This window comes from Cnephaeus nilssonii (assembly GCF_951640355.1).
Source record: "Cnephaeus nilssonii genome assembly, chromosome: 3".
NCBI lineage: Eukaryota > Metazoa > Chordata > Mammalia > Chiroptera > Vespertilionidae > Cnephaeus > Cnephaeus nilssonii.
Genome location: NC_137074.1, coordinates 3,876,247 through 3,895,014, shown reverse-complemented (window position 1 = coordinate 3,895,014; position 18,768 = coordinate 3,876,247). Strand labels below are relative to the sequence as shown.

General features: G+C 55.6%; 1 protein-coding gene across 1 annotated transcript in view; it reads left to right on the top strand.

Annotated features, from left to right (window-relative positions):
- The window catches only part of VPS26C (VPS26 endosomal protein sorting factor C), a 30,636-nt gene extending 12,731 nt beyond the window's left edge, over nucleotides 1-17,905 (top strand). Inside the window, exons 2-8 of the mRNA XM_079766709.1 lie at nucleotides 3,061-3,204; nucleotides 3,823-3,972; nucleotides 6,200-6,280; nucleotides 7,139-7,213; nucleotides 10,989-11,139; nucleotides 11,337-11,489; nucleotides 13,724-17,905. Coding sequence (XP_079622835.1) covers nucleotides 3,061-3,204; nucleotides 3,823-3,972; nucleotides 6,200-6,280; nucleotides 7,139-7,213; nucleotides 10,989-11,139; nucleotides 11,337-11,489; nucleotides 13,724-13,806 — 837 coding nt within the window. The 3' untranslated portion in view covers nucleotides 13,807-17,905. The remainder of the gene's footprint in view (nucleotides 1-3,060; nucleotides 3,205-3,822; nucleotides 3,973-6,199; nucleotides 6,281-7,138; nucleotides 7,214-10,988; nucleotides 11,140-11,336; nucleotides 11,490-13,723) is intronic.
- Nucleotides 17,906-18,768: the final 863 nt, after the last annotated feature.

Here is an 18,768-nt window from a genome sequence, read left to right as displayed (position 1 = left end):
CACCTCTTTGATGGTATTGAACCGTTTTTTTGCTTCGCCAAAAATGGAGTTTGTGGTTTTGTTTCTTATTCTGTTGGATAATTTCCAGGAAGGCGGGGGGATGCGGAGTTGATGTCAACGTCTTCAAACCCAGAGTCTGATTATGGGTTTGGTATTTCATTCCCAAGAACAAGAAAGAAAACGTTGTGTGGTTGGTAGTGGCCTCTTACGTTTAGAGAAGACACAGTTCGAAAAGGGCTCCCTTTACCACCCTCAGGGCCGTGGTTTCTGCTGAGGAAGCCAGCATGGCTGAAGGCGGGGTGACAGTCGCCTCTGAGCGCCCTGTTCCAGCCTCATCTTTTGGTCTGTGGTTGAAGGCGGCTGTTGGGACCTTTCTCTAGACATGGCTCCTCCGGGACAAAGACTTGCATTGATTTGCAGAAGCGCCGAATGGTGTGGTTGCCTGAACGCCTCACCTCGCAGAGGGTAAGGTTCCACAGAGCTGGTGGGACCCAGGCTGCTTGCTGGCCCCTCTGGCCATCGCTCAGGCCACGGCCCTCTTCAGGGCCCAGGTGTGTAGTCAGAGCACTAGGATCTGCTACTCTGTCTTGTGTGTGCACACGCGTGGGGCCTGCATCTCTCTTCTCCGTGTGTCTTGTCTTTCTCAGGTCAAGGGCCTCCTGGATTGAGAGGCCAAACGCTATGGCTCTTCTTCCTAAAACAGCACGTGCCCATGGCTTTGTACATTGTTTCTGGGTTCATTGCCATCCTTAAGTCTGAGCGGCCTCTCTCTGAAGTCGTGGCCTCAGTTGAAGAACCTCCACTTACTATGTTGGGAGAAGAATGGGCACTGTTTTCTCCTTGTCAAGAGTCTAGACGCAAGTCTGCGGGGAAGTTCTCCTTAATTTATATTCAGTCTCATTTAATATTCAAGTTCATTCTGTCCTCCTTTGCCAGGATTAATCAAGAATTGCCTGGTATACCTAATACTAACACAATGTCACATATCAATTATAGCTCAATTAAAACGAGAAAAAGATAGTTTTCTCATTACTGTGAGTCTTAACTTGTTGAAATCTCTTCTGTTTCTAAAATTCTTGGCTCGTTGGGCTGTTCTTGGACAAATTCTGTATCTTCCTTTTGTTGGTCGAAGTTGACTAGACCTGTATATTGTTAGAATGCCTAATTTATCTACAAATATTTTATTAATGTTGTATTCTCTCCACTATATTCCTTCTTAATTAAAATCGAAGAATGACAAGAGAGTCCCTTGGGTCATGAAGTACTTACTCTGCTTACTCCCAAGGTCCTTCACTGCCTGTCCTTGTTGTGCAGTAGGGAGGTTCTGTGGCGCCTGGTTATCAAATGCCAGCCCGAGGCCAACCCAGTCCCCGTCCCAGGAGGCTCCCTGAGCATGTCCTGGTTGAGTAGAAGCAGAACTTTCCTCACGGCCGTTGTGTTAATTGGTGTTTATGAAATTATTTTGTCTCATTTTATTTCTGGGACATACCAATGAAGTGTGTGTTGTTTTATTTAAATATGTTTTTATTGATTTCAGAGAGAAAGGGAGAGGGTTAGAAAGAAACATCAATGATGAGAGAGAATCATCCATCGGCTGCCTCCTGCACGCCCCCCCACCCAACCTGGGATTAAGCCTGCAACCCAGGCCTGTGCCCTCAGCTGGAATCGAACCTGGGACCCTTCAGTCTGCAGGCCTATGCTCTATCCACTGAGCCAAACTGGCGAGGGCTGAAGTGTGTTTTAAAAAATATACTGGTGGATTTAAATTTTTGAAAGTTAGGTTTGTTTGATTTGGGTTATACAAAACTTAATAGAATTAATTTTAATTAAATTTAAAAGCCATGTCAGAGGAATTTTCATTTAAATTTGCTCATGAGCTTTTTACATTAAGAGCTCTACTCCTTCAATTCTGCTTAAAATGGAGATGCTAGTGTTTGTTTCGCTCAGACTTCAGGGCTGTGAGGTGGGGAGTGGGAAAGACATGTACCCGGCACATTTAATCCCGAGGCCGGCTTCCCGAGTCCGCCCCAGGAGAGGACTTGGTGAAAGCTTTTTCTCTAGTGACTGGAGGAAATAGAAGGTAGACAGGTTTAAACACCAACAGGACAGATGTGTTTTTAATGCTTTGAACTGCAGGTCATTTTTCCTGTTTTTCTTTTATTTTCTAGTTTTGTTGTCAACTTTCTGTCATGTTATGGTTTGGCAACAGTCACGCCACATTTCTGAAGGTCATTTAAGAAACGTATTGTTTTGTATTTATTGTAGAATCTCTGTTCTGGGTGATGCTGATTAATCTCCTCAACTTCCTTTTCCTCTTCGTACTCCCCAACCTCACCCGGAGCAAATTGAAACTGTGAAGTTCCGTGGACAGAAAGAAACTGTCATGCATGAAAGAATGTAGTGAATGTCCATATTATCTCACTTGGTAGTCATCTTCAGATAAGTGGAGATGATGCGAAATGATTTGTGAACCAGGGCCTTGGCCTTGAACGTTCGCCAGATGACCGGATGTGGAGGGACAGGAAGCTCTCGGGTGAGATGCCGCTGCCTTCTGTGCAGTGTAGATAACCTCTGGGCTCTCCGGGGAGCCCGCTGGGCTGCGCTGTGTTCAATTACTCCTGCACGTGGAAATGTGCAGTCACTTTCGTCAGCATCCTTGAGAGAGAACCTCGAGACAAGGGTTTTATTTTATTGCATCCCTTCTGAAGAGAGCGCTGCCATTCACGTAGGGGGACTCTGCCATTCGCCCCAGGCCCTTCTCTGCCCTTTTGAATTCAGACTTTGTTGGGACTCTCCCAGCCGGAAATGAAGATGTGTCTGGAAGGCTGGGATGGGATGGGATTGTGTGCCCAGCCTGCCCTGTAATTATCAGTACCCACCCCCACCTCACCCGACCCGGGGCCCTTCTCACCTGGCCTCCTGGCGTCTGATCTGTAATAAGTGAATTGGTGAATGTCTGCATCTTTGAACAAATTGGTGGTGAAAGAGGCTTGCTTTTGCTAATGAACAAGGTGGCTGAAGGGACCTCCTCGTTTGACGGGTGGCTGCGTCCTCTCCCAGGAGATGCTCTCGGGCGTGGTGGTCGTCAGTGGGAAGGACCCCGTGCAGCACCAGGGCCTCTCCCTGACCGTGGAAGGCACCGTGAACCTCCAGCTCAGCGCCAAGAGCGTGGGTGTGTTCGAAGCTTTCTACAACTCCGTGAAGGTAGGAGTGCTGGGTGCACGGCATTGGTGCAGTGCTCCTGTTTGTGGCGGTTTTTACTTGTTGTCCGTCAGTATTTTGCAAGTAGTGTAGTGACAGTCACACTTTTAATACTTACTAACCAACCTGGAAACGAGGTCAGCTGATTCTGATTAGATCCTGAGATTGGAAGCGGCTGGCTTTATTCCTGTTGGATGGGAGCCGGAGAGCGGTAAGGGCTGAGCCGGCCATGGCAAAGGCCAGCGCTCCTGGAGGTGTGCGGTGGTCCTGGCCCTCACCCTCCTCCCGCGGGACTGTCACTTGCCCTGTGCACACGACTGCTGCTGGATTTGCCGTGCAGGCAAGAGGAGTGGCCATCCTTTTTGTCATTCGGTGGATTCTGGAACGTAGACTCTTTTTCTGTATTTATAGTTTCCTTTCCCTGAAGGACACACTAACTTTCAAATTTGCGGGGGGAAGAGGGAAGAGGAAAGAGGGGCTCATTAACCGTAGTCCCATTCAGGGCCGTCCCATGTTTTCTACATTAGCTCTTAGAGTTTCACGTCAAGGGCCAGGCCCCGACTCTCAGTGATGAGACACAGAGACTGGGAGCTGAGTGGACTGAGTGGCTTCTCTTTACAGCCGATCCAGATCATCAACAGCACCATCGAGATGGTGAAGCCCGGGAAGTTCCCCAGCGGCAAGACCGAGATTCCTTTTGAATTTCCTCTGCACGTGAAGGGGAACAAAGTTCTGTACGAGACCTACCATGGCGTGTTTGTCAACATTCAGGTGAGTTCCCAGCATGCAGTCGTCTTCACAGCTTCCTGCTGGTGGTGCTTCCACTGAAAATGTGGGTGGACCCAGAATGTAATCCTGCGCTTACTGCGTGACCCCGTGTGTTCCGTGTCCGCGCCTCGCTTCCCGGGGCACCCGTTTCCTGTGTGACCATTGTGTCAGCAGGAGCCCCGAGGACCCCGCTGCCGCTTCTTCTTAGAGCCCCTTTGTGCCCCGCGCTCTGTGCAGCCACACGGGCTGTGAAGGGCGCTTTCATTGCGGGGTAATAGATAGGCCTCCTCCTCCCTGGCACCGACCAGCTTGTCTGTTTTCATTCGCATAAACACCTCTTTGTTTAACACCCAAAGGCTGCTGCTTTAGCAGAGGCTGTATTCTCTATTGAACAAACCTTGTCCATGAGGGGAAGTGAATTTATGACTTCCTGTCCACCACTGTGGTTCTGGATGTCTTTCACAGTTGCCATTGTCTCCGCGTTTGGAGGCACGACTGAGAGAGAGCGAGCGAGAGAGAGGGAGGGACTTCCCTTTGGTCAGTGGCAAGAAGGGTACTTTTTTTTTTTTAAAAGAAAGGTACTTTTCTGATGTCAGTCCTGCTGCAGGCCCCCCCCCCCCCCGTCCTAAATGAGACGAGACACGTGTTGTCTTATGTGCAAACGGGCTGAAGTTAGGAATTTTTTTATTTCATAATAAAGTTTTAGCTGATAATTTGGTCTTGGTTGAGACCATTCCCCTGCTAGTCACCCTTTTTACAGTTAAAAGTACCCTTTCTAGGAGTCTCTCTCAGTCTATGGGCGAGCATCTTCTTGCTTCATGCCTGTCGATGTTTGTTTACTGATGGTCGAAAAAGATGGAATCTGCACCTTCTTTTGGTGCCCTGCTCAAGTCTGCCCACTCTGACCTCCTGCCGCTCATACCCCCAGTCACGCTGTAGTGATGGGGAAAGATCACGGGTGGAAAGAGGCAGGGCTTTGCAGACAAATCTGAGCTCGAATTGCAGAACTGCGTCAGGACTCGGAGCGTGGGCTCCTGCCACCGGCAGGTGTGACTTCAGAGCCGACCTCAGGGACCCCCACGCAGCCTTCACGGCCTCTCCTAGGGGTTAACTGGCGTGAAGTGCTCAGTTACGGTTGCAGCCCGGCATGAGGGTGTGCCAAGTACACTGAGTGGCCAGATTATTATGACCTCTGAACACATAATAATTTGGCCACTCAGTGTATATCCTACATAATAAAAGGCTAATATGCAAATTGTCCCCTCGACCAGGAGTTTGACCAGCACGCAGGCCGGCCAACCGCCCATGTCCCCTCCCCCTGGCCAGACTGGCCGAACCCCACCCATGCACGAATTCATGCACCGGGCATCTTAATACACACACACACACACACACACACACACACACACACACACACACATATTGAGTGGCCAGATTATTATGCGTTCAGAGATCATAATAATCTGGCCACTCAGTGTAGATGGTCACCGAATGACTAAGTGAGTTAATGTGCCTGCCCTTGCCCTGACAGTTCTGACATGTGTGTTGTTAGAACTGAGCTAGTACTTCTGCGTGTAACACAGTTCCTGGAACATAGCATCAGCATTTTCCTCCGCTTCCCCTTTGTCCAGCCCTCCCTGACTTACCACCAGCTGCCTTGTATGTTAATTATTGCTTTCACACTTAAAAAACATTGTGACCAAAAGTTAATGCCCGTTATTCACACCCTTTTATTTGCAAGTTATAGAAATCCAACTCGAGCTGACTTAGTCAAAATAGGGATGTGGATCATAGAACTAGCAACTCCCAGGAATGTGGAGCCAGGTCAGAGGCCAGGCAGGCTCCCCTTGCGTGGCACAGCTGGCTGCCAGCAGGCGGCTGCGGCCCCCCGTCTGCCCTTGCAGATAGCACTGCTTCTGCTCAGTGCCTGCTCCTCCTCACCCTCCACTCGGCCGCACTCTGTGCTGCGGGCGGGACCCTGCACCCCTGGTCCGTGGGTCCGTCCACAGGATGGCTGTGGGAATCGGCTGAGGAGTAACCTTAACATGTGTTTTTAAATATAGAAATGCCTTAATTTTAAGCCTTAACTCACCCTTCTGTGTGTATTGATTTCAGATACACATTTATTAGACTAAGTTTCCCTGAAGCACTGACTGGACTTGTCTCCTTGAATATTCTAAGATGGAGACAAATGACACTAAAAGCCGCTTTCTTCTCCGTTTCCATCTAGTACACCCTGCGCTGTGACATGAAGCGGTCGCTGTTGGCTAAAGACCTGACCAAGACCTGCGAGTTCATCGTGCACTCTGCGGTGAGCGTCCCCGGCCCTGCGGGCGTACTGCTCCAGGGAGGACTCAGCCTGGCACTGTCGCTGCCGGCCACCGGGGCCAGCACGAGCACCGGCGTGGTGTCGGTCCCTGCGCCCAGCGTCCCCTGGGTGGTGCCATGGGCTTGCATGGCGCTGCACCTGGGGGGTTTGTGCCCCGTTGAGGAGTCCCAGCAGGGGTCCCACCTCTGTTGGCAGCAGTGAACACCCTGGGGGGGGACGCACCTCAGCCCTCAGGCTGCAGGCAGGCAGCTCAGATGGCCCAGCCTGGTAGAGCGTCAGGGCCTTACCGTTGGTGGCAGAACCAGCAAGAACACACAGGGACACTGGGGGGGGGGGGGGGGGTCGCCCCTCCTCCCACCTCCTCCTGATCCTCAGCAGTGACATAAGGTTCTTAGCAAATGCCTTTCACGTGTCACCTTCGGGGACTGGAGCCTCCGCCCCACCAGGAAGCGCCGTACAAGTTCCCAGGAGTCCTCTGCGGCGTGGCTGGTGCTGGGCCTCGGGCACGCAGACCTCGCAGTGACGGGCAGCGCTGGCCTCGGTGTGACACCTGGTGACATTGTCCTGCTCACAGCCCTGGGTCCGTGTCTCACGCGGCGGCTGCCGTGTGGGTGTGGGCCTTCCCTGGCCGGCTGCACGCTGGTGCAGGGCCGGCCTGCCCGCTCTATCCAATCTCCGGTAGCCTCGTTCCCTCGGGCGTTCAGAGCCCACGCACCCTGCCTCGGTGCCAAGCTCTTCCTGGTTCACCGTGCTGCCCTTCGTGTCTCCAAAGAGGGAAGAAGTCTGACCCGCAAAGCTCTTGGCCCTCCAGCCCTGATTGTGGTTTCCCTCCTGTTCCAGCCTCAGAAGGGGAAACTGACTCCGAGTCCCGTGGACTTCACCATCACGCCCGAAACCTTACAGAACGTCAAAGAGGTAGCGTGCTCCTCCCCCGATGCCAGCGGTGCTTGCTTAGCAGCTGATCCCACTGCAGACTGTTGCTGATGGTTCTTCATTTGGGTGCCGAGAGGAAATGCCAGGTTATCGTCTGTACCCCAAACAGCCTGGAATTCTACTTTGATGTCTCTGTAAACTCGGAAACTACTTAGAAGACTCATACTTGTGAAAAGTTTCTTAGGATATGTGTTTATTATTTCTTACATCTTCTCCTAGTTTTGCACTGTGGTTAGACTCTTCCCTTCCCTGAGCCCAGTCCCCACCGCCTACGCGTGGCCACCTGTCTCTGCTCCTCCACGGACACAGCTGTGCTTCCCCGCTCTCACCCCGCAGCCTGCTCTCGGGGCCCTGTTGACCAGTCGGGCTGAAGGCAAGCTCGGGGCCGGGGCTCCCGAGTGAGGCTGGCCTCATCCCGCAGAGCCACAGCTGAGCGGGGCCGTGCGGTGGGCCCTTCAGAAAGTCCACTGACCACCCTGCTTGGGAGAGCGCCCGCCCCAGGGGCCCGGCAGACTCCTGCAGTTATCAGCCTTGCGAGGAGAGACTCGGGGACAGTGTGTTTGGGGATGGGCCCGGGCCCCGCCTCTACGACCTCACCTCCCTGAGAGCTCCCTAAGGCTGTCCCAGTCAGCCCCACTGTTTCTTAAGTCGGTTAGAATACGTCTGTATTTCTTACTTGCAAAGAATCTAAATGATAGAAAACGTGGTGACAGCTGGAGCGGAGTTGGTGGTGAGCAGATAGATAAAAGCAGCCCAGTGCGGTCCCTCTCAGCGCACCCAGCCCGACTCTAACGGAGTGGAGAGCCATTCTTCTTGGCTTTGAAAACCGTCCCATTGTACTCCTTCCACCTTGCCCTGGACTCGGGCAGATTGTATTCTTCCATTTTTCCCTCATTCATTAAGGTTGTGTGTTTTTCTTTCTGTTCTAAGTGTTGTTTGTTCCTTTTTTCTCTAACATCCTGTTTCTCCTTTCCTAGTAATTTCCCTTAAGTGTTCAGATACACATGGGCGTTCTGAGTTTACATAACATTGAGAATCCGCCCCTTCTGACAGAGGCTTGTAGCGTTTTTGCATTTTCTTCTCATCACACCGCCTTGTTTGTTGTGTTTGGAATCGAAGTCCCGGCTGTCGTCAGTTTCATTTTCCCAGTGGTAGGGTTCTTCATCATGGCCTGAAGTTTCACAGTCACATTCCGTAGCCTTAACTCTAAGTTTTACCATGGTCATTGCTCGCCATTGATTCTACTCACTTGTGTTTTCTTCTTTTTTCAACTTGGTTCTCGTTTAGCTGGAATACATCCTGGAGTCATTCTTTCAGAAAGGGTGAGGAGTGAGCGTGAACCCTCGAGTGGCTGGAAAACCCCTTACTTTGCTCCCACAGTTGAATCCTAGTCTAGGTAGAAGAGTCCAGCTCTAATATCATTTGCCCTTAAATAGTTCCCTGGGTTTCTAGTGCCCAGTGATACTGCTGACAATCTGGTCCTCACATTGGTGTGAGCTGCTGTGTTTCCTCTCCCTTATCCCTCCTCCCCTGCAAACTCCCAACCTCTCCCCTCCCTGTGCTGGGAAATGTCGGGGGACTCGCCCAGGCGTGGACCTGGCTTTAGTTTGTGTGTCTGGCATTCAGTGGTCTCCTGCACTGTGAAGCCGAGCCTGCCTCCAGTCCTGGGAATGTCTCAGATGTCATTTCCTGGACGCATCCCAGAGAAGCCCTGGGCTCAGGCCCCGCTCACTGATCGCTTGTCCGTGGTATTTAGCGCTCCGGGTGGAATGCTTACTCACCACCATTCCTTCCTGCGCAGGGCTCTCCTCCACGCTGGCCCTTTCTCTCATGGTGGATGCAGCGCCGTCATCCCCCTCCTGTAGGGTGCTGTTCCCGGGGGTGGGGGGGTAGTTCTCTCTGTAGAGTGCGTACCTCCTTTTCTTGCTCTTGTTTTCCTCAATTGTGTCTTGGTTCTGGTTACTAGTTTATGTTTGTAGATGAGGGTCTTGTTAGGCTCTGTCCTTGGCCCAGAGAATCTGTTGTGGTTATAAACGCACTCTGACCGAGGAGCCGAGCTTGGAGTTGTAGGGGGAGGAGGCCTGGCCCTGTAGCTTCTTTCAGGGTCGGGTGTGCGCGTAGCTTGTCTTCGGGCCGCGGGGCTCCTGCACTGTGGCCGTAGTGACTTGGGACACTTGCCCTTTCTTGCCCAGCCTGCTTTGGGCGTCTCCTTGGTGGAAAGTCCCCCGTTGGGGAAGCTGCAGGCCACCTGGGCGAGGGCTAGCGTCAGAGGCTGCCTGAGGCCAGTTGCCCACCCTCTGGGCGTTACCTGGGAGCCCCCGCTGGCTGCCCCTGCCCCGGTGCCCCCACCTCTGGTCTGACTGACGCCCAGCGCCTGCTGGGCACGCTCGCTCTCAGCGCTCTGCCAGCTGTAGGCTGCAGTCCCTGACCTCTGGTGAGCGGCGTCGTCAACCACAGTCTCAGAAATGCCCCTGGGGTGGCCTCGTGGCGGCCTCGGTGGCGCCATGGCTCTGCCGGGCGGGGCTGTTTGGCGTGCGTGTTCACATCAGGCTGGGCCAGGAGAGGGGCCGCTGGCGAGGCTCTTCAGCTGGGTCTTGAGAGCTTTTCATTGTTCATTTGCTCAGAAGAGTTTTAATGTGGTGCTACTGGTGCTTATTTTTCTAAACAAGTAGCTGCTTTTACTTTTAGTTATTTTTAGAACGCGGTCTTGAATAAAGACTTCTTTCCAGCTCCCTGCTCTTCAGTCCCAGGCCTGTGCTGTCCAGTAGGGCGGCCCGGCCACAGGTGACCGCTGGCCTGCGCTGTGGGAAGGTCTGGGTGTCAGACTCAGCCTGAGAGAGAACGTGACGTCGTACTTTTCAGATATTGTATGTGGACGTGTTACTCTTTTGGATATGCTGGCTAATTTTACCTGTTTCCTTTTACTTTTTAAAATGTGGCTACTGGAAACATTTAAATTACGTATGTGGTCACATGTGTGGCTCGCGTTACATTTCTGCTGGACGGTGGTCTAACTCTGAATTACCTCCAGCGACTGCGGCCACAGTGTGGGACTCCTCACCTGCTTTCACATCACCCCTCCCCTGGGACCAGTCTCCTGCCACAGAGACAGGCCCCGGGCTCCCAGTCCACGGAGGGACACTGTTCTCTGCGTTTCCTTGAAATAAAATAAATGTGTCGACTTGCCAAAACTGTATTACACAGAACATTTTAAATTCTTTTTTAAAAATATATTTTTATTGATTCTTTTTTTTTTAGATAAAGAGAAACATCGATGAGAGAGAGAAACGTGAATCAGCTGCACGCCCCTTACTGGGAGCAAGCCCAAAACCCAGGCATGTGCCCTGACCAGGAATCGAACCTGTGACCTCCTGGGTCGACGCTATACCAGCCGGGCTTAAATTATTATTTTTTAAAACTTTTTGGCGTGACTAGTTGAGTTAAATACTTCTCAGACGCTTTTATACATCATTTCTTTCGTGAGGAGCTTTCCAGTCTGACCTCACAGTCCGGGTGGCTGAGAGCCTGTGCGGGGGACGGCGGGGGAGGGGGGTCCGTGTGGGGCTGCATCTCCAGGAATTTGGGCAGGCAGTTACGCTGACAGAAGATGCAGTACTAGTCTACCTTTTCCCCATTTTGTAAAACAGGGTCCCAGTGGGTTTTATCAAAATTACCCGTCTCTGTTTTCCGTTTTTGTTTATCCTAAATGACTGGAGTCATTTCCAGTCCTGACGCCCTTGTGTTCGTCTCATGTTAGAGAGCCTTGCTCCCCAAGTTCCTGGTCCGCGGACACCTGAACTCGACCAACTGCGTCATCACACAGCCGCTCACGGGCGAGCTGGTGGTGGAGAGCTCGGAGGCCGCCGTCCGCAGCGTCGAGCTGCAGCTGGTGCGCGTGGAGACCTGTGGTGAGGCCCCACCTGCCCGGCTGAGGGCTGAGGACTGAGCACGGGCTGTGAGGGAGGGGCCCTGGGAACCCTGGCGAGCACGGGGAGGGGGTGGGGAGTGGTCCCCGCGGGTTCTCGCGGTCACAGAGCGTCCTGATCGCTGCGGGAGGCTCGTTGGACGGCCCTGCTTTCTGACACATGGCGCTCACCCTCCCCAGGCTGTGCCGAAGGCTATGCCCGGGACGCCACGGAGATTCAGAACATTCAGATCGCCGACGGGGACGTCTGCCGGGGCCTCTCGGTGCCCATATACATGGTCTTCCCGCGGCTGTTCACCTGCCCCACGCTGGAGACCACCAACTTCAAAGTGGGTGAGTGCCGCTCCCGCCCCCAGTCCGAGGGCGTGGCCCACAGAAGGGCCGCCCGCGCCGGGACAGACACGCCGTCCGCTGGGGTCAGGGCGCTCAGAGCGCTGTCCTTCCGGCCCCACGGGGCTCACAGAGCTGCCATGCTGGGCGGGGTCCGCCACGAGCAGTCCCAGCTCTTGAGGGCACTGCCCTGTCACCCAGGGAGACGCCAGCAGCCACGTCAGTGTGGCCAGAGCAGGGGACGGTGTGGGGCCGGGGCAGGGGACGGTGTGGGCCGGGGCAGGGGATGGTGTGGGGCCGGGGCAGGGGACTGTGTGGGGCCGGGGCAGGGGATGGTGGGGCCGGGGCAGGGGACGGTGTGGGGCCGGGGCAGGGGATGGTGGGGCCGGGGCAGGGGACGGTGTGGGGCCGGGGCAGGGGACGGTGTGGGGCCGGGGCAGGGGACGGTGTGGGGCCGGGGCAGGGGACGGTGTGGGGCCGGGGCAGGGGATGGTGTGGGGCCGGGGCAGGGGACGGTGTGGGGCCGGGGCAGGGGACGGTGTGGGCCGGGGCAGGGGATGGTGTGGGGCCGGGGCAGGGGACGGTGTGGGCCGGGGCAGGGGATGGTGTGGGGCCGGGGCAGGGGACGGTGTGGGGCCGGGGCAGGGGACGGTGTGGGCCGGGGCAGGGGATGGTGAGGCCGGGGCAGGGGAAGGTGGGGCCGGGGCAGGGGACGGTGTGGGGCCGGGGCAGAGGTCGGTGTGGGCCGGGGCAGGGGACGGTGAGGCCGGGGCAGGGAAAGGTGGGGCCGGGGCAGGGGACGGTGTGGGGCCGGGGCAGGGGTAGGTGTGGGGCCGGGGCAGGGGACGGTGAGGCCGGGGCAGGGGAAGGTGTGGGTCAGGGCAGGGGTAGGTGTGGGGCCGGGGCAGGGGACGGTGAGGCCGGGGCAGGGGACGGTGAGGCCGGGGCAGGGGACGGTGTGGGCCGGGGCAGGGGATGGTGTGGGGCCGGGGCAGGGGACGGTGTGGGGCCGGGGCAGGGGACGGTGTGGGCCGGGGCAGGGGATGGTGTGGGGCCGGGGCAGGGGACGGTGTGGGCCGGGGCAGGGGATGGTGTGGGGCCGGGGCAGGGGACGGTGTGGGGCCGGGGCAGGGGACGGTGTGGGCCGGGGCAGGGGATGGTGAGGCCGGGGCAGGGGAAGGTGGGGCCGGGGCAGGGGACGGTGTGGGGCCGGGGCAGAGGTCGGTGTGGGCCGGGGCAGGGGACGGTGAGGCCGGGGCAGGGAAAGGTGGGGCCGGGGCAGGGGACGGTGTGGGGCCGGGGCAGGGGTAGGTGTGGGGCCGGGGCAGGGGACGGTGAGGCCGGGGCAGGGGAAGGTGTGGGTCAGGGCAGGGGTAGGTGTGGGGCCGGGGCAGGGGACGGTGAGGCCGGGGCAGGGAAAGGTGGGGCCGGGGCAGGGGACGGTGTGGGGCCGGGGCAGGGGTAGGTGTGGGGCCGGGGCAGGGGACGGTGAGGCCGGGGCAGGGGAAGGTGTGGGTCAGGGCAGGGGTAGGTGTGGGGCCGGGGCAGGGGACGGTGAGGCCGGGGCAGGGGACGGTGAGGCCGGGGCAGGGGACGGTGAGGCCGGGACAGGGGTCGGTGTGGCCGGGGCAGGGGACGGTGGGGCCGGGGCAGGGGACGGTGGGGCCGGGGCAGGGGTCGGTGGGGCCAGGGCAGGGGTCGGTGGGGCCGGGGCAGGGGAAGGTGAGGCCGGGACAGGGGACGGTGGGGCCAGGGCAGGGGATGGTGTGGCCGGGGCAGGGGAAGGTGAGGCCGGGACAGGGGACGGTGGGGTCAGGGCAGGGGATGATAAACTGACGGGAACTAGCACAACAGGGACCGGCCAGCGCTGTGCATGAGGTCAGGGCGGGGACCGGAACATGACAGCCCCGTGGCCATTAGTCACTTGAGCCTGGGTTTGTGGGACAAGCTTCTGTGAGGGCCTGGGAGCTCTGCTGTGCCCGACTCTCTGAGCACTGGGGACCCGTCCCGAAGGCCATTGCGTCCCAGTAATGTCACTTCCCCCTAGATCTCGTAAGGCGCGTTATGTTTGGTCCAGAGAGAACCTTTGGTTTTAAATTAGACCGTGGATTCACCAAACCGATTCCAAACCATGGAACTCGGTGCGTTTTGTCACCAGAGTGAGCGCTGTTGGTTGGAAGGGAGCTGTCGGCCGCACTGACTCCCGGGGCCTCCGGGGCCGTCCTTTGTCTTCTCAGAATTTGAGGTGAACGTCGTGGTGCTGCTTCAGGGCGACCACCTCATCACCGAGAACTTCCCGCTGAAGCTCTGCCGGATGTAGCCGGAGGGAGGAGGGAGCCGGAGGGAGCGGCCGAGGTGCAGCGCGGGGACCTCCCGGAGCCGGAGCTGGAGCTGGAGCCACCGCAGTGATCCTGTGCAGACGTGGACCTGACCCCCTGGATCCCGGTCCCCTCCTTCCCCGTGTCCTCCGCGCGCCTGCTCCCAGCGGCGCCTGGTCAGGCCTTTGCTTTGAAAGCCATCGGGATTCTCTGTTCTTGGCGAGATCATTTCCTAGGACTCCGACTTCCGGCTGCTCATGCGGGCCTGAGGACAAGTTTGCCCACGGTGTGAGCTTCGCTGGGGTCGGGTCCTGGGGACCTCAGCGGCCAGGCCTGGCTCACCGGGCCTGCGACCCCAGAGCCCCTGCCGACGGACAGGGATGGGGTGGGGGGGGCGGGAGTGGGGGGAGCTCCTTGCTGGTGGCACGTTTTTCATGAGAACTTGAAAGTGTTCTTGCTGTCATGGGAGTGAGCGAGTTGGGTGACAATGGCTGAAGTAGTAAGTCTCAGGACCTGCTATGAAATCTTGTGCCACCATATTCCCAGAATGCACTTCCATGCCAGCTTACGTGAGGGGCGCATATGTCCATGCCTGGTGTCGGGTCACTGGCTGGTGCCAGGACGGTGCCCTGGACCGAGGAACCCGGCCTCTCTGCGACCCCGGGGACCTGTGTCAGCCAGACCCCTCTGGTTCAGGGTGTGGTGAGCCTGTTACACCCACTGCTTCCCTCTCCCCCACCCCTGTCCTGCATTCTTCCACCAGCTCACACGGTCCTCAGAAGTAAGCCCTGCTCTGCAGGCCGCCTGGCCTTCCCTGCCAGTCCTCCCTCCGCCTGGAGCGGCTCGGGCCGGCTGGCTCAGGCCGGCGGCCGTGGTCCCCACACAGCCTCGTGGCTGAGGGCCAACAGCCGACTCAGGCTCGGCTCATCGCGGGGCCGTCGGTTCCCACGGAGGACACTTCAGCGCATGGTCTCCTTTTCTGGTCACATGACACGAACAGTGACCTGTCTTTGGTGATGTGTTCACAGTGGCAGAAAACAAAGAGGCTATACTTTTTGGTAAATTTCAAAGGTAGAAGTAATCTTTAATGTTTGGGGTGTGTATTGCTATATCATTTCTTCACTAAACCAGTTTACGGAGACAAGCACACCAAGTGCTGTCCGTAGGGAGTAATTGTTACCTGGAGAGGATCCACAGCCCATCTCCTTCTGCCCAGCACCCAGGCCAGGGCCTCCGGCTGCACAGTCCCTTCTTGGCCCGACGCCTGCACCGTGGTTGCTAGGAAACTCGATGTTTGGGTGTCCTGGACAGCAACCATCCGCTGCTGCCCACGCCGGCGCTGGGCATCCACTCTCAGGCCCAGGTGGCCAAGTCCTCCCGTTCGGGCACGAGGAGAGGAGGAGGAAGGGGAGTCGGCCGTGAGTGCACTGTTCTGGAAAGGTCCACGTGGGCGGGGCACATTCTGGCCGTCAGAGCTCCAGCAGGATTGGGCACAGCTCCCACCACTCTGAGCTCCAGAGCAGGCGGAGAGGTAAAGCAGAATAAAACGGAAAAGCCGAAGCATCGGCCTGGATTTGTCGAGTCCCTGTCCCAGGCCCGCTGTCCGCTAGCTGGGGGCCGGAACCTGGCTGTCACCCCGTTGGAGTCTCACGTCCTGGACCTGAGTGTCACTGGCCCTTTGAGAACTTGGGGCTGAGTTGCCCCACGGCCAGCGGTGGTTGGGCATCCCTCCTGCTCCCCCTTCTGGTTCAGAAACGGTTGTGTTGCCAAGGACCTGTGCCTGCCTGGTGAGGGACTTAACTTCCTGTTCCTTTACCTCTAGGTGTGGTCATGTGACAGGTGAGGGAAAGGCCACATCCCCTACCTCCCTGCCCGTCCCAGGGAGCTGCCATCTAACGTGGCCCAGTTCCACCTGCGCCGAAGCCATCCCCTCACCTGCCTCCTCCGGGCCTCACCCTGACCTGTCACTGTCCTGTTTCCCCATCCCGGCATCTGTCACACCTGTTGGGAGGCGCCAGGGCTCCGCTCCCTCTGTTCACAGTCCAGTCCCCTCAGTGGATCCGCTGGGTCAAACGGGTGAAGTCCGGACACAGAGGGAACGTTTGCAGCTGGCTCCAGTGCAGGGATGACGTGGTGACTGAGGACCCAGACCTCCCAGGCAAGCCGTGTTCTAGTCCCAAACTCCTTGCACTGAGTGTAAATGTGAGGGCACGAGGACGGGGTAGTGAGTGACCTCCCAGGAACCCCTGAGGGTTCATGCCCGCTTCACAGCCGAGCGCAGGGAAGCCGAGGCCTGCCGCGTCCACGTCCGCTGACCTGTGGCCATCCTGCCTCTGGGAAAATGCTCTGCAGGGAAGGCCACCTTTACAATATAAGTAATTCCGTAACCACGAGACTCAAAACCAGCCACCTGAGTAGGAAAAGGTCACACATGGGTCTGAGGTGGAGGTGAGTAGGTCTCCCAGGCCTGTGCTCTGCCCTCCGACCCCTGGGAGCTGTCTATGTCTGAGACTGAGCGGTGAGTGTTCAGAGAATGCGACTTCACTCAGAAACTCGAGGCACCGAGTTTATAGCAGCAAAGCTGATCCGACTGCACTTACACAAAATGCAGTCAAATCCCTAGAGCATGTCACTCATAAGAAAGGGAAAAGGCAGACCACGCGTTGACAACTCAGTGAGAAGCTTGGATACCTGGATACCCTCCTGTGAATGCCCTGGTGCAACGGGAATGCCTTGGCCCTGCCCTGTTGGCAGGATTCTAACTTGGTGGGGTGCTTCATCCCCAAACGCAGCCAGTCCCCTAAAGCTTTCCGTGTAACATATAGCAAACACACTCTGCAGGTGTTAAGTTACTTGGGAGACTACAAAGACAATTTGCTCCTGCTTCTTTAAGACACCATATTGGGGAGCACCTGCTCAGCCAAGACCAAGGGTCCCGAGGTTTGCCTGCGACCTGCACTGGCTGTCCTCTCCCAAGACAAGGCCCCGAGGGGTAACCTGGGAGACAGCAGCCCCAGAGAGGAGGCTCCGAGAGGCAGGGCTGCTGAGCAGGGCACCACCATGGCCTTTCCGTCACCCCATTCTCAGCGGTCCCTGTCTCCCACCTTGGGCGAGGACTAGCGCTTCAAGACCACAGCCTCTGGGTCTAAAGTGACAGGAATGGGACGAACTTTCTGTCTGCAGATGGGCAGCCACTGATGGGGCCGGCAGGGGAGGCCCAGCCGCCAAGACACACGGCTCTGCGTGTGGACACACCGTGAAAAGGGTGTGCTCAGGCTTCCCAGTGGAAAGGAGCAGAAAAATAAATTCTTAAATAAATTATTATTTAAAAGTTTCCACGTCAGTATGCATTAAGAAAACCCAAATTCAAGCCCAATACATAAAAAAAGATCAAATTTAAGAAATTAGCTTTTCCTCATTTTTTACTACCATGTTCCTTTATATTTTACTGAAAATACATATTTTTTAATTCATAGAAAATTTGCAACAATTATATATTTTTGCTACAAAGAGAAAATCTCAATCAAATTTTAACAAATAGAAACTGCCCCAAACGCTACACACTCCCTTGTAGTGCAATAAAATTAGAAATTAATAACAAAAGGAAAATCAAATACAATATAAGCACTTGTAAATTATACAACATTCATCAAAGCGGAAACCAAAACTTCATTAATGGGCCCTTTTAAACTTAGTGAAAACGAGCACACTATACAGTAATAGATTTGCACTATGGCCAATGCTGCAGCCAGAGCCAAATTCATAGCCTTAAATATTTTTACACCAGAATGAGAACTAATGAGTTTGACATTCAAATATCTTATGAAACAAGAAAAAAATTAAGAGGAAATAATTAATGATAAAAGCAGGAATTCATTTGAAAGCAAAAACACTATAGGAAAATGTATAAGTCCATCAGTTGGTACTTTGAAAAGACTAATTCAATTGAAAGATCTTTAATAAAACAAAACAAAACACAGGAAGATGGCACCGTAGGTAAACACATACCGCCTCCCACAACCACATCAGAATTACAACTAAAATATAGAACCACCATCCAGAACCACTGGAAAGCTGGCTGAATGGAAGTCCTACAACTAGAGAAGTAAAGAAGAAAGCACACTGAGACTGGTAGGAGGCACAGAGGCACAGAACTGGCTGGTCTGGCACCCAGGTGTGCCACTTTTTTAATTGGGAGGGAGATGTCTCTGTGGAGGCCACCAGGAGGAGCAAGGGGTCCCAGCCCCACACCAGACCCCCAGCCCAGGGTCCCAGAGCTGGGAAGAGAAATCCCTATGGGCAGTAAGAACTATGGGCTATAGAAACCAGTGCGATTGGGGCTCCGTGACACAGAGGCTGCTGGAGACCCAGTTGTTCCTCTTAAAAGGCCGCACCATGAACTGAACTTATAAGGTCCCACTTCCTCTGAGCTCCAGCATCAGCACGAGGCTCTGGGGAACACAGACACATACGAGGAGGAAATGGTTTGTCTGGCATCAGGTCAAGAATTCTGGGGCGGCTTTCTCCCAGACGGAGGTGCTCTCAGGGATAATTGTTCCTTTGCTGGGACCTCACCATTTGTAGGGCTGACTGGCAGCCATTTCTGTTTGCTCCGTCCTGGTGATTCCCTAAGAACCCGCTTCATCTAATTTACAACCCCACCCAAGCTGTGTGCAGCAGCTTTTGCATATGAATGGCCTGTCCTTGCTCAGGCTAAAATCTCTCAAACAAGCTGCAGCTGGGTCAGGGATCCCCTAACCCAGTGGTCGGCAAACAGCGGCTTGCGAGCCACATGTGGCTTGAGAGCCGTGGTTTGCCACTCTGTTGACTAATGAGTTTGCCGACCACTGGACTAGACTAAATGTTACCGTGTAGGTGGAAGCTGTGAGGATTAGGCAATTGTGGCATATTGTGTGCAAAGAGGTAAAAGGTCGTATATGACAGTGGTCGGCAAACTCATTAGT